The sequence below is a fragment of the Thunnus thynnus genome, chromosome 14 (assembly GCF_963924715.1).
Source record: "Thunnus thynnus chromosome 14, fThuThy2.1, whole genome shotgun sequence".
NCBI lineage: Eukaryota > Metazoa > Chordata > Actinopteri > Scombriformes > Scombridae > Thunnus > Thunnus thynnus.
Genome location: NC_089530.1, coordinates 27,345,957 through 27,358,564, shown reverse-complemented (window position 1 = coordinate 27,358,564; position 12,608 = coordinate 27,345,957). Strand labels below are relative to the sequence as shown.

The 12,608-nt window shown below is 39.6% G+C and overlaps 2 protein-coding genes across 6 annotated transcripts in view; one reads left to right on the top strand and one right to left on the bottom strand.

The window, feature by feature from the left end:
• The window catches only part of kcnq5a (potassium voltage-gated channel, KQT-like subfamily, member 5a), a 115,753-nt gene extending 112,842 nt beyond the window's left edge, over nucleotides 1-2,911 (bottom strand). For 2 of the 5 annotated variants that reach the window (XM_067610759.1, XM_067610758.1), the window contains exon 1: nucleotides 1,373-2,909. In XM_067610759.1, the coding sequence (XP_067466860.1) occupies nucleotides 1,373-1,713 (341 nt within the window). In that variant the 5' untranslated portion in view covers nucleotides 1,714-2,909. Of the gene's footprint in view, nucleotides 1-1,372 lie in introns of all 5 variants that reach the window. The other 3 variants (XM_067610757.1, XM_067610761.1, XM_067610760.1) reach the window with 3 other exon arrangements.
• Nucleotides 2,912-3,946: 1,035 nt separating this feature from the next.
• On the top strand, nucleotides 3,947-11,091 carry cnrip1b (cannabinoid receptor interacting protein 1b). The gene is made up of 3 exons (XM_067610767.1): nucleotides 3,947-4,528; nucleotides 6,073-6,217; nucleotides 8,834-11,091. The coding sequence occupies exons 1-3, from the start codon at nucleotides 4,350-4,352 to the stop codon at nucleotides 8,996-8,998; spliced, it is 489 nt and encodes a 162-aa protein (XP_067466868.1). The 5' UTR covers nucleotides 3,947-4,349; the 3' UTR covers nucleotides 8,999-11,091.
• Nucleotides 11,092-12,608: the final 1,517 nt, after the last annotated feature.

Sequence of the window (12,608 nt, the reverse complement as noted above, 5' to 3'; positions counted from 1 at the left end):
CCTGGGGTTCCCCAGACCACACTTTGAGAACCTCTAGCCGACACTGTTTGATTGAGAGCGCAGAGCAAAGAGCACAGCAATAAATGTGCTGCACCAAAGATGGAGCAAAGAGGAAAAAAGAAAAGGATCTTTCCGATTATGAGCAAGCTACTACCTCTAAAGATACGACCAAAACCAAGATTACAGATGTTGTGGATTAATATAATTTTCAGTAAATGTGTGTGTCATGTTAACAAGCAGAGACACCCTTGGAATACACAAACAGCATCAGGCAATAGAACAACAAATCCTTTTAGTTTAGCTGGATCTTGACAGACACAAACCAGAAACGCTCAGTTGAATGTTAGCAATGATCTGCAAATTGGTTGATTGAAACTGCATGAAGAGAAGGAGGATTAAAATGTGGCCATAAAGGAACTATTTCACACCAGAAGAACCAGGCTGTGGTCTGCTGAATGCTGTTTTGAATTTAAGAATTATTTATGAAATATGTCATCTTAAAAAGTGTCTCTCTTTTCCCAGAGTCACTCTGTCCAAACCAGTGATGAAACACTCAAAAATCATTTTAGGGAGTAGCAGTTGATATTACATTCACCCTTTTCACTTGACAGCTCTCTGACCTTCTCTAAGAACCCCAAATCTGTGGGGAGCTCCCAGCGTTACGTAAAAGTGATTGGACCTAATGTAGCCTAGTTTTTTCTCTGTTTTTCATAAATATCCTACATGAAGTTAGGTGCATAAAATTTAACTGGTGTGCATCAGGGAATTCCAAAACACCTTCACACCTACTACTGTATAACCCACGTTTAACATCAGTAAATTCTAGCTCTGGCAGCAACAGGTGGTCAGTTGACAAGAGAAATCTTGTGTGGACGCACAGTGATGTGGCAGTAAATAAATCAAAGGTCTTAACCACCGACATAACAAAAGTTTGGAAAAAGAAAAGGAAATCTAGTCAGAAAGTCTCTATGCATGACTGCAAGTTCTTGTTCATGTGTGTATGTGTGTGTGTGTGTGTGTGTGTGTGTGGTGGTGGTGGTGGGGGGTTGCATATGTGAGAAAATAAGATATAATGTAAAAGAATAAATGTTTTCTGAAACACATCACACCCCCAAACAAGTTTCATCAGTTTGATACTATGGTGTGTGTGTGTGTGCACTATGACCCCAGCTGGTCATCACCATGAGAACAGTAGCCAGTATCACCTGAGATCTGTTATATTTTCAAAAAAAAGCTTATGTTTTCACTTTATCCTTATCTAAATGAAACGCTTATTGCGACGTGGGAAGATGTGCTTCAAACGGGGGAAAAAAAGCAGAAAAAGATTTTCGGTTGCTTGTGTCTAAACAATACCTGAAGTTTAAGTACTTACACAAAAGCGTGGTAGACGAACGCCCATTCCCTCGGTCTCTCCAACACGTTGTAGAGGTAATTCTGGAGCCGCCGGTAACGCGCGTTCCTGCGGCCGCTCTGCGCGCTGTAGGTCAGCGGCTTCCCCAGCAGGCTGAGCCGGGCGCCCTGCTTCCTCTCCGCTCCCGCCGCACCTGCCGCGGCAGGAGACAGGAGACCGTCCCCGACTCGCACCGCGTTGTTCATCGTCCTCTGCCCGCACTCCACATCTTTCAGACTGTAGCCCTGCGCCCGGCGTCCCGTTGAAGTCTTCAGCCAGAGCCCGGTGCCGCCGCTGTCGTCGCCGGTGTGACTTCGCGGCATGGCATCACCAGCGCAGGCGTGGAGTGCGCTGGGAGACCGGCAGACATTCACATGCAGCCAAGTGCTCTTGAGTCAGAGGGTGTTTGGACACTTTGACTTTCACTATGCGCTAAATAAAACAAATCAGTGGATGTGGTGTTAAAGAAAACTAACCTGCTCTCATCTTGTCATCCTGTGACCGTTTGAGCAGATTCACAGACCAGTTTGGACACTTTGGCCATCTGCACAAGGCTGGAGAGGAGTTGGGTTATGAAGGAGTGGATCCATCGAGACATTTGGCGGGGGGAGGGCTCTCCCACCCTCCCACACTGTCTTTCTTCTCCAACTCACTTTCACCCTCCGTATTGTTTCTTCCTTAAGTGTGAGGAGCCAGCCGGTGCTGCTCCAAACGATGATTCTCTTTTACGCACACCAGCACTAGTGGACAAGTCAGTGATCTCCTCATGGACATCGGCTAGGGGCCAGGGGCTATATTTGTGACTTCCAATTTCAGTGATGAATGTAAAAGTGTTAAAAGCCACAATGCACCGATGACGCAGGTTTTACGCGGATGAGGAAATAGCCAGAAGAAGCATTGTCATTTGGATTAGAAAATATGAACATGCTGCATCTGCCACACACACAGTTCTGCTTTTAAAACACTTCTAGACAATAAAAAAAAATCGCTTCTTTTGCGTGTGAAGTCAGACTTAAGGAGGGAATTGGACAAGCAGTTGTTGGTATGAGATACTATGAAACGGTTTTCCACACAGTATAGACTATGATTAACATACTACAGAACATGTCAGTGTCTCATTGAACTGCTTAACATCACTAAAACCTGGTTGTGGATTCAACAGCACTTCATTTATATTCAGAAAATCAGACTCCAGTCGCGGAGGTCCGCTTTTCAAACTTTCTCCACCGGAACCGAACACGTTTTCTGATTATGTTGTTAAGAGCTGCGTCACTCTATGACCTGCTGACCGACCACGTGACCCATGGCCCATGGACACACTTTTTTTTTTTTTTTTTTTTTTTTTTGCTTTTGGCTATGGATTTCCAACCTGAACCCTAACTAGATACCGAACTAAAATTCAATTCATTTGTAAACAGTCTAAATTCATTTCCAAGCAAACACTGTGCAAAAAAAGTGGCTCAATTTGAAGAATTAGAGAGAAAACTTTCTTTGATTTCTTTCAATAAACAGAAAAGACAATAGCAAGGCAACGCAACATTAACATGTTATATGTGTCAGGCCCAAAATTTCCCCCATTTTTCTTGTCTGGTTTCCCTTATTCAAGTCTTCAACTGACTGTAGGTTTGGGGGTTTTTTGCAGAGAAGTTCACTTGTTTTGGATTTTAGCTTTTCCCGCTTTCATCCATCTAAATCTCATGATGATGTCAGCAGTTTGATGCCATCACGTGTAGTTTCCTCTTTTTTTCAACACTATAAATGAACAGTGGGCTACTCTTTTTTTTTTTTTCAAGTTGCTCCATCTGCGGACACTACACGACACGCCCACCACATGGTTGGGTTTAGATATGAGGACTAAGATGGTTAAGGTTAGGGGTATGAATATCAGAGGGTGTGTGTCGTGTAGTAGAGTGGGTGTGTCGTGTAGTCTGCAAGACTGCAGATGGACCCTTCTCTCTTTTTTTCTTTTTTTTTTTTTTTAAAACAAGGACATGTTTCCTGTTGTGATCAAAGCCTGGCCTCTAGTGGTCAATCATAGGCATTACAGAGATTGCTCATATGAAGCAAGAAAAAGACCTCAGAAATCAGTGTTAAATATCTGGAGTTTTCAATTTGAGTTGATTATTATTTCCTATATACTGTATGTATATTCCAAAAGTGCATGGAGTTATATTATTATGCAAATACAGGGCTGGGTATAGGGTTACACTGGTCAAAGTATGATTAAGGGTTTATTTTAGGCTACGTTTTATTTTATTTAAATTAAACAGTTCATTTTAATCATTCTAGCTGTAGAGATATAGCTCACCTTTTGCGGAACCTGCATTAAATGCTGTGTATTTATGGGCTGCATATGTATGGATTCATATGCTTAATTTTACCAGGTAGTCTATTAATCTTAATTGTTGGTTGGTTTATGTTCATGATGGCAATTATCAGTCATTTGTTCTGTTAGTTCTTCTGTTATTCCTATCCCACCGGTGGTGTTGTAGCTACCTCCTCCAGGGATCAATTAAAATAATCCCCAGTCTTAATTGGCAGGACTTCAGCACCACGGACAGCGACAACCATATTTTACGAAAGACTGAGAGTTCAAAGAGAGCTGAACACCTTAACTGATAGAAAAAGATTAAAGAGGGGGCGAATGAAAGAGGAGAGGTGAGAGAAAGAGAGAGAGAGACGCCAAAAAAGGAGAGTGTGGATGGGAAGTGTCGAAACGAGGGGCATGTGAGAGATTTTCAGAGTGAGAGAGACAGAGAGCATTGGTTGGGATTAGGACCGTGTTGCAGGTTGGTAGGGATTACGGAGCGCAGCGCTGCGCAATTCCCCGTCCAGGCTATACGCTTTGCTATGGGCTTCTCCGCACGACATCTCTCCTCATGAACTGACCGACACCTGAGACTTGTCGCCCACATCCCGCATCCCGCCGATCCTGGGTATATACTAGCTGTATGGAAAAATGGCCGACATTCCACAGATAATCAAAATTGGGATTTCCATGAAGATGCTTCCCAACAACACCGCGGTGTACTTCAAATCTGACGGCGCCCGGTTCGGACAGACCCGGACCATCAAGCTGCTGACCGGATCCAAGTACAAAATCGAGGTGGTCATTAAACCTGGAGCGGCCGAGGCCACGTAGGTAGCTCTCCGATTTTTGGTTCAGACGTGGGTTATCCTAACCTGATCATAACCTAAACAGCTAAAAGGACAAATATCACGACCAGGCGACAATATTCCTACAACCTCCTTCTATAAATAAAGCCACACAGATCACTTAAGTCACTGATGTGTACACACGTTTTCAATCAATCAGAGGAATCTTATTGGAATACGGAGGTTTTCCACATGAGAAGACAACAGGACAAATGTGAGGAGCTGTCCAAATAATGGAGATTTTGTTGTCTCAACGTGGCGTCGCTGATAGACAATGGATATTAATTGTCTATTTAATATTTTACTGCTAGTTTGCGTTTACATTCAGTATCTGAGTTATAGTGATATTAGTGTATGATAGAGTGTTTTTAATCTCCTCTGTATCCCTAAAATGTTTTTAGGTGTTTTGATCAAATGTTTTTCCCTCACAAAGTGAATGTGGCCTTTGTCTGCTTCATCGCCAGCGCCCTGTAGTTTTTCACATTTTCTCAGTCTACAAAGAGTAATTAGGCTACGTTTCTGGACGTAATCTTTAATTAAAGAACCAAGGATGAGACTCATTCCTCTCGTGCACTGATAGGGCTGATCTTAACACGTTTGTTGCGGAGAAGGCAAGAGCAGATTGTTATGCTGCATTCAAGCATATAGTGCCAATAATGCACATGAAGTGGTGAATAATGATGGATGGAAAGTATGCATTGAACATTTGCAGTATGTTATCACGTTTTACTGTGTGTCTATTGTATGATTCTTTATGTATATTTACTTTTTAAACCTATCGTTTAAAAAAAACCTACAAATACCTCTTACAATTGTTCTCATATTAGTAGAGCATACAATATCGTAGCTCTACTTTGTGTTATTAGGCTATTTCTGACCTAAAGTCCTGTACTTGAGAACTCAACAAGTCCTTTTTTCCAAGTAAAGCGCTCGGAAGTAGGATTTTACGAGGAGCACTTGAAGGCAGCATAAACCCCAATTGGCCACATGTCAAATCCACCACAGATTAGGACTCCTGTGTCTGGGCTTTGTGTCGCCGCCGCCCTCGTGTGATTTGCCTACAATACATGATTATGTAATGAACGTTGTTGTACTTCCATGTCTAAATAAGGATTAGCCTTTGATATATCAGGCTGTGAAACACGCCTGCCTGCTGCCCGAATGAGCACCCTGGTACAAAAATAGGTCACACATGGGATGATGCACAGGAGATGTTGGGCTGAATTTAGAGCACGGAACACAGCTGTAGACCTATTTCCCCAAGTGATTTGTAGCAGGAAGTCCTGGCTGGAAAAAAAATGCATCAATGAGTAGCCTTTAAAGCTCAGTAATCTGTAGTAGGACTCATTTTTTTTCACTTTATTGGTAAATCACAGACACATTAGGCTTTTAAATTGTACATATAATTTCCACTAAAATCAAATATCATCTTTAATGCTCTCACCTAAACATTATTGACTTGAACTTTTCATTTTAAGACTGTTTATTGATGAATTGGTTTTCTTGTGTTGTGTTCCTGTCCGCAGGTCAATGAGTGTGGGTGGGGTGACCTTCCCCCTGGAGCAGCAGTCTAAAGATCCGCAGTCAGTGATCTATACCGGCCAGTACGACACAGAGGGGGTGGCACACACCAAGAGTGGAGAGAGGCAACCTGTTCAAATCAGCATACAGGTATGGTTATATATAGTACAACGGGAAGAGAACTAACTTTAATCTGGAGGCAGAAGCCGGAGAACTCAAATATTCAAAAATGATTTACAGCCAGAAAGTTTCAGGCTCTGAGGAGAACCTGTTTGGATGTCTGTCTGGTTGGTAGAGAAGATAAACAGGCAACACCGGATAAAGACTTTGTGGGTTTATATTTGGAGCTTGTAAAATTCAGTGTTGTTTGTCCTGCATTTGTTCACTCTATCTGTCTTTTTTCATTCATGTTTAGACTTTTTTTTACAACTTCAGCTATAGTGGCAGGAAGGATGAGGATTTTTCTCCTTTATCAACTTTACTTTCTCAAAGCTGTGTCAAACCTGGTTTTCAGAAAAATAAAAACAAAACTATAAAATTCTCTGTAATACAGCACAATGTTGACAACATCAATAATCTGAAAATATACAGTATTTCAATCCAGCTTGATTTAAAAAACACTGTTCCATACATTTCCACACAGTTAAATGATAATTCTGGTGATGTTCTGTATTTTCTTATTGACAACAAATCCCATGAAAAGACAAAAAACAACAATGACTTGATCCAACTAACAAGTGTGTTGCCAAAGCATGATATAGTTTGTTCCTCTGAGCCATATACCTCCCCTTTTGTCCTAAAAAACATCAATGAGCTGCCGTTGCACCAGGTGACATGGCTGCAAACAGTCCCCAACTAATACACTATTTTCTTATGTTTAAGTAACGTTTACTAAAAACTGCAGTGTGCAGCTGTTTAGAAAAATTATTTAGCTTTCTCTAAAAGTCAAAGAACATATATGTGATCTACAGCTTTGATAAGAACAAATGGACCACAGCCAGGACAAGGAAGTTAGACAAGCATTGAGAGACAGACTTTCATGGGATTGGTTGACAATAAAAGAAATATACATATAGAATATCTCCAGCATTATCCTTTGATCACCAAGTGATTACTTTTGCTTCCAAGAGGCTTCTCTTCTACCAGTACTGTCTCATCATGCATCATGATCCTAGGTTATGTCATAGAAATCTTGAGTTCCTCAATTCAGAAACTCCTGCAGATATGGATGTCTTATGCAAAAAATATTCATTGATAAACACAAACTTGGTCAACTGAGGAGACAGCAGTTACAATTCAAAGAGCCGGTGTAGATCCAGTGAAATGCCACAGCAAATCTGAAGGAAAAGAGCTGAACCACTCTCAGTTATCCAGCCGGCGCCCAGACGACCTCGTCCTTAATCACAACATGACTATAAGATTGTTTACGTTAGCGCTGTCTCTATGGCAACAATCATAGAGCCAGGTCTGCTCGACCGGGAAGAAGACAGCTGTCTGTCCTTTCATATATGAAAATAGGAGCATTTTCATATATGACAGGTATATGAAAATTAAGGGTTAAGGGTTAAATTGCAGTCTTATCAGATTTGTTTGTGTTGCTATGGTTACAGTTCTACTGAAGTGGATGCCAGCTACCAGAGTTTTTCTATTGTATCCTGATAGCTACGGGCTTTTCATGGTTACAGTTTTGTAACCATGGACGATGATCTCTACGTAGGTGTAATTGTGGATGAGGTGGGTGATGCAGGTCTCAGGTGTAAAAGCTCGTAATTAATTAGGGCCTAATTAGTGCTGAAACTGATGATCATTTTAATTATTGATTAATCAACAGTTTATCTTCTCCAGTAATCGTTTGGTCTATATCATGGCAACAAATAGTGCAAAAATTCCTGTCACATTTTCCTAATTTCCACAGTTACTGTAGTAGTTAGTTTACTATCACAGAAGTCTGAGAAAACCAGAAAATATTCACATTTGATCAGAATCACATGATTAATCAATTGTCAAATTTGTTCTGTTTGTTTCAGCTTTAAACATAATTAGCTGGTCATTAACCGTGTAACAAGCAGGATAATTATCAGTGAACTGATCACTGTGGAAAAGAAGTTTTGACAAGCATGAACCAATATCATGATGTAACAGCCACGCAACACATACAAACTGCAATTAGACCCCTAGATTATAACAAAATTAGGTGTGCGTTGTATTTTGGTTCAAACATCCTCCATAAAATGAGTTCCTGGTGTTTAGTGGACAAATCTTTGCAGCTTTTGTTCCTGATGTAGCGATGAAAGCGCCGACATCTGACGTAAATGTTTCATTTAAATTTACCTAAATGTTCATTGTTATATTAAATCGTTAAATTCTTCTAATCTCGTAAGGTGAAAGAGTTCATAAATACAGGTTTAAACATTGTTAGAAAAAATGTAACTGCTCGTGTTGACGTAGGTGTGAGTTTGTGTGAGTGTCTGTGTGTGTGTGTCTTACACCCATCTGTCCAGTTCACACCCAGGGGCCTCTGGGATGATATGGTGTGTTTGCATGTTTGTGTGTGTTTGCCTGCATCCATCTGTCCAGTCAGTATGCTTCCCTCTTCATTTCACCTTTCAGATGGTGTATCTGCGTTCATAAAATATTTGAGTACATGAGTATGTGTTTCTTAAGAGCATGTATTCCCATCTGTCCGCTCTTTATGTGTCACCATCAGTTCAGATCAGATCAGGGAACTTGACGATGTTTTCATTCCTGCATGTATTTCTCCTTCAGTTCCCAGAAGCGGGAATGTTTGAAACAGTGTGGCAGGTGAAGTATTACAACTACAACAAGAGGGACCACTGCCAGTGGGGAAACAGCTTCAACAGCATCGAGTATGAATGCAAACCCAACGACACGCGCACGCTCATGTGGGTCAACAAGGAGATGTTTGTGTGACGGAGAGGACCAGCCTGACGGATTCAGTGTGTGTACTTTGCAAAAACACAAGCTGTGATGTTTGTAACCCTCAGTATGTTGTGATGTTGCTAAATGGATGTTTGTATTTGTCCTCCCTTCCATATCTACTGTCACTCTACTTCACTGAACTTTTTTTTTGGCTTTATTGTAGTCTTTACTTCAATACCAATATCAGAATATTTAAAGGTTGTGCTCTGTTTGAAAAGAAAAAGCACCCTCCTCCTCTTTTATGACGTTAAAAGCAAACCATCCTGCCAAATCCGATCATATGGCAGTTCATGTAAAATGCAGTGATGTTGCCAGTCTTGTCACACTTGCGTTTGTTTATAGTGATTATACAAATGTGTCATAATTAACATGGCACATTTACCGAGCTTCAAACGAAACCTCTTCTCAGCAACATCCCCTTTGAATCAGTTTTAATAATGTATTGAAAGTTAAATGACTTTTTGAGATGAATATGTTTTTTTTTCCGAGCACAGTTCAGTTGTGACATCTGCTAACCCTCAAGTGTGTTCAGACTTATGTGTATGTACAGTACAGTACTGTATTTGTTCGAGTGCACGTGTGCCTGTGTGTTTGGCCACAGTGTGTGTGTTTTACAAACGGTGCTTGTACAGATGTGTATATTTGTGTTTATGTGTTTGAAGCCAAGTCTACATGTGAAGAGTTTCATTCCAAAAAATATCACATCAATTCTTAGAAAAATGATTCTACTTTGATAAAGTATAATAAATAATGCTAATATTTTTTGATTACATTAGCCTAAAGGAGAATTTTCCCCATCTGTCTTCCTTTGGGAACTTTGTGGCTTGTTGCCATGACATCTGCAGCTTTAATGTTAGAGATGTGTGGTGTATACACTCATCAAACACTTTATTAGGAACACCTGTGCCGTCTAACGCAATCCAACACAACAGCTCTGCCATAAATTCTGCTTTTGCGAAGCTTATGCATTCTCAGTTTTTATTGTCAGAAAGGTGATAATTCTACTTTATGTTTATTATTGAGGTCATGATGGATGGTGGTGATGTACTGGAGTGTATTATATTGAAAAGTGTTCCTACTATTTTGTCCATCCTATTTAATATACATGACGGGGGCAAAATATTTGAAACAATGTTGGTGTTCCTAATATTTTGGTGTGCAATAGATTATTTTTATTGTACGCAAATTCCTTCAAATGAGGGCGTTTTGTTGTAGATTACAGGTACAGTTTGCTCAATCAGCTACAATAGCAAGTAATTGTTGTACAATGATAACAAAACAACAGCACTACTTGCAGCCTTTAGTTTTGACAGCCTTAGCGTGAACATAACATCTTAATTCTATGGACAGTTTACACATCTTTCACAAATCCTAATTAATCAAATTGTGCTTCTTCACTCAGGTACTTCATGAAATCTTTCTAAAGCTCCTCTGCAGGCTACACTGAGACAGAAAGTCTCTGTGTCCCTATATGCAAAAAACTTCATCTTTCATCCTTTCATCTCTTAACAGTTACATTATCCATATTCTTGTTGTCACGCTCAAGTGAGCTTCTGCTGTGACGTTGTGTCACTGCCTGAACCTGAAGGACTAGAAGAGAAAAAGGCCCCTTTAGTGTTTTGGAATGAAACTCTGTTTGTAGCTGTACTGTGTGTGTATTCTTTTGTGGTGACATTTTCTGTGCAGGATGCAGTATCTCAAATAGAGATTTTGTATTTGGGTGGAATTGTGCACCTGTTCGCAGCGTGTGTGTTCTCTCTACCTCTTCCAAAGGACTTAGCCATGAATATTAGTGTTGGTAAAAAAAAAAAAGAAAAAGTATTTGGAAAATTCAGAACGTAAGCTGTTAATGACATATCTTTAAACCTTTTTTTTTTTCTATTTCTTGTGATACATTTTTGTGGTAAATATTTCCAGAAATTGTATATTTTGTACAAGTGAAACATTTGAAATGTTTTCATATGATTGTGTGTATTTTGGTAGAAATGTCTATGAAATTATTTTCGTTGAGATATTGAATTGACCTATGCAAGAAATCAGAGCAACAAAATAATGAAATTGTGCAATAAAGTTATAAAATTTCATATCTTCCTGACCTTTTTGTGAGTGTTGTTTATAATGTTATTATCAGTAAAATGGAAAATCTTATCAACTTATTAACTTATTTATTATAACCCTTCTGTTAGCTTTATATCATGTTTAATTCAGAAACTTAAGTATTGACAATTCAGGCAACTAAAGTAAATCACTATTACAAAGGAAGGAACATAAGTGAATCAGAGCAACAAAACCACAGTAACATAGACAAGTTATGGCTTCAAAGATGAACATTTATTGAACTGACCCTCACCGACTTTGCATTTAGTGCTTTTGTATCGTCTGTCCTACAAACAAAGTCCTGCAGATTCACATGATAAAAGTAGGATGAAGTTTTAGATCCTGTTAGTAGTGTACTTCTGTAAAATCTGATTATTATTTGTATTATTATTCTGTATGAATATGCAGTATAAACAAGCAGGAGTGTGTTATGCAGGAATCAACCAACCTGTAGAGATATTAACATCTAGCAGGTTTCTATACTGTGTTGTTTTGTCCTGCAAGACTGCCAGACTCCTGCAGCTTTTGGTGCAGATATGTGAAAAATATATCTGTGAGACTTTTTTTTTAATAAAGGTGACTATCTAGAATAATGTTAGAGATCATCATACAGCTGCTACCACTACTACAGCTGGCTGACACGATTCTCACAGACTCTTGGAGCGTACACGGCTAGCGTTTTCTTCCATTAGATCACACTGCAGAAGCAGCTGAGCTGACTTAAGAGGCATTTAGGCTGGATGTGTCTAGCTTTTATATCCTTGTTAAATATAATTTTCAAATATAAGAAAATCTTGGCATTCGAACGAGAAGTACATTGGTTAAATTAGCAGAAAAGTGAAGTTTTTATTAGACATCTGTTACATGACATTGTTGTTTCAACAGCATTTCAGTGACTCTACGTGTATTTAGAACCTGTTTCACAAGGAAATAGTCTTTGAAATGCTGTCATAACACAATTTATATGACCTAGATGTCACTTTTCTTCCCAGTGAGCCCAGTTAAAACCAAGATTTTCTGATGCTTTTAAACTGCAAATCTCCAAATCAGTGCTTATAGGCTACTGGATGTTTCACATAAGTGCCACTGCTGCTACTCTGAGCTCTGCTGCTGCTACTACTGTACTACAGGCCCTTTCTTCTTATACTTACAGTATATTATAGTGCTACTACCCTGCCATATACTATTACTAGTAGAAGCCTACGTATATTACAGTGTCCACAGTAGTTTCTGAAGTGAAATGTACAATGGTTTAGATTTTCTTTTCAGCCCAGCTCCTCTAAAGCCACTTAAAATCTCACTATGGCTTACAACGCTTAGTATGGATTTAGTGCTTGCCCACGAGGAAAGTCTGTACTATTGATGAACCGACTTAGTGCCATGGGGATTACATAAAATTAAGTCCATCTGCCAGTTGTGTACATTGAGGTTTCAGGGTGCACAGACACTCCATGTGTTGTATATATATATATATGAAAAAAAGGCAGTGCAGTCATACCGCCAA

Coding starts and splice junctions, on each gene's coding strand:
- cnrip1b (XM_067610767.1), top strand. CDS start 4,350: ATGGCCGACATTCCACAGATAATCAAAATTGGGATTTCCATGAAGATG. Junction 4,529..6,072: donor CCTGGAGCGGCCGAGGCCAC/GTAGGTAGCTCT, acceptor TCCTGTCCGCAG/GTCAATGAGTGTGGGTGGGG. Junction 6,218..8,833: donor CTGTTCAAATCAGCATACAG/GTATGGTTATAT, acceptor TTTCTCCTTCAG/TTCCCAGAAGCGGGAATGTT.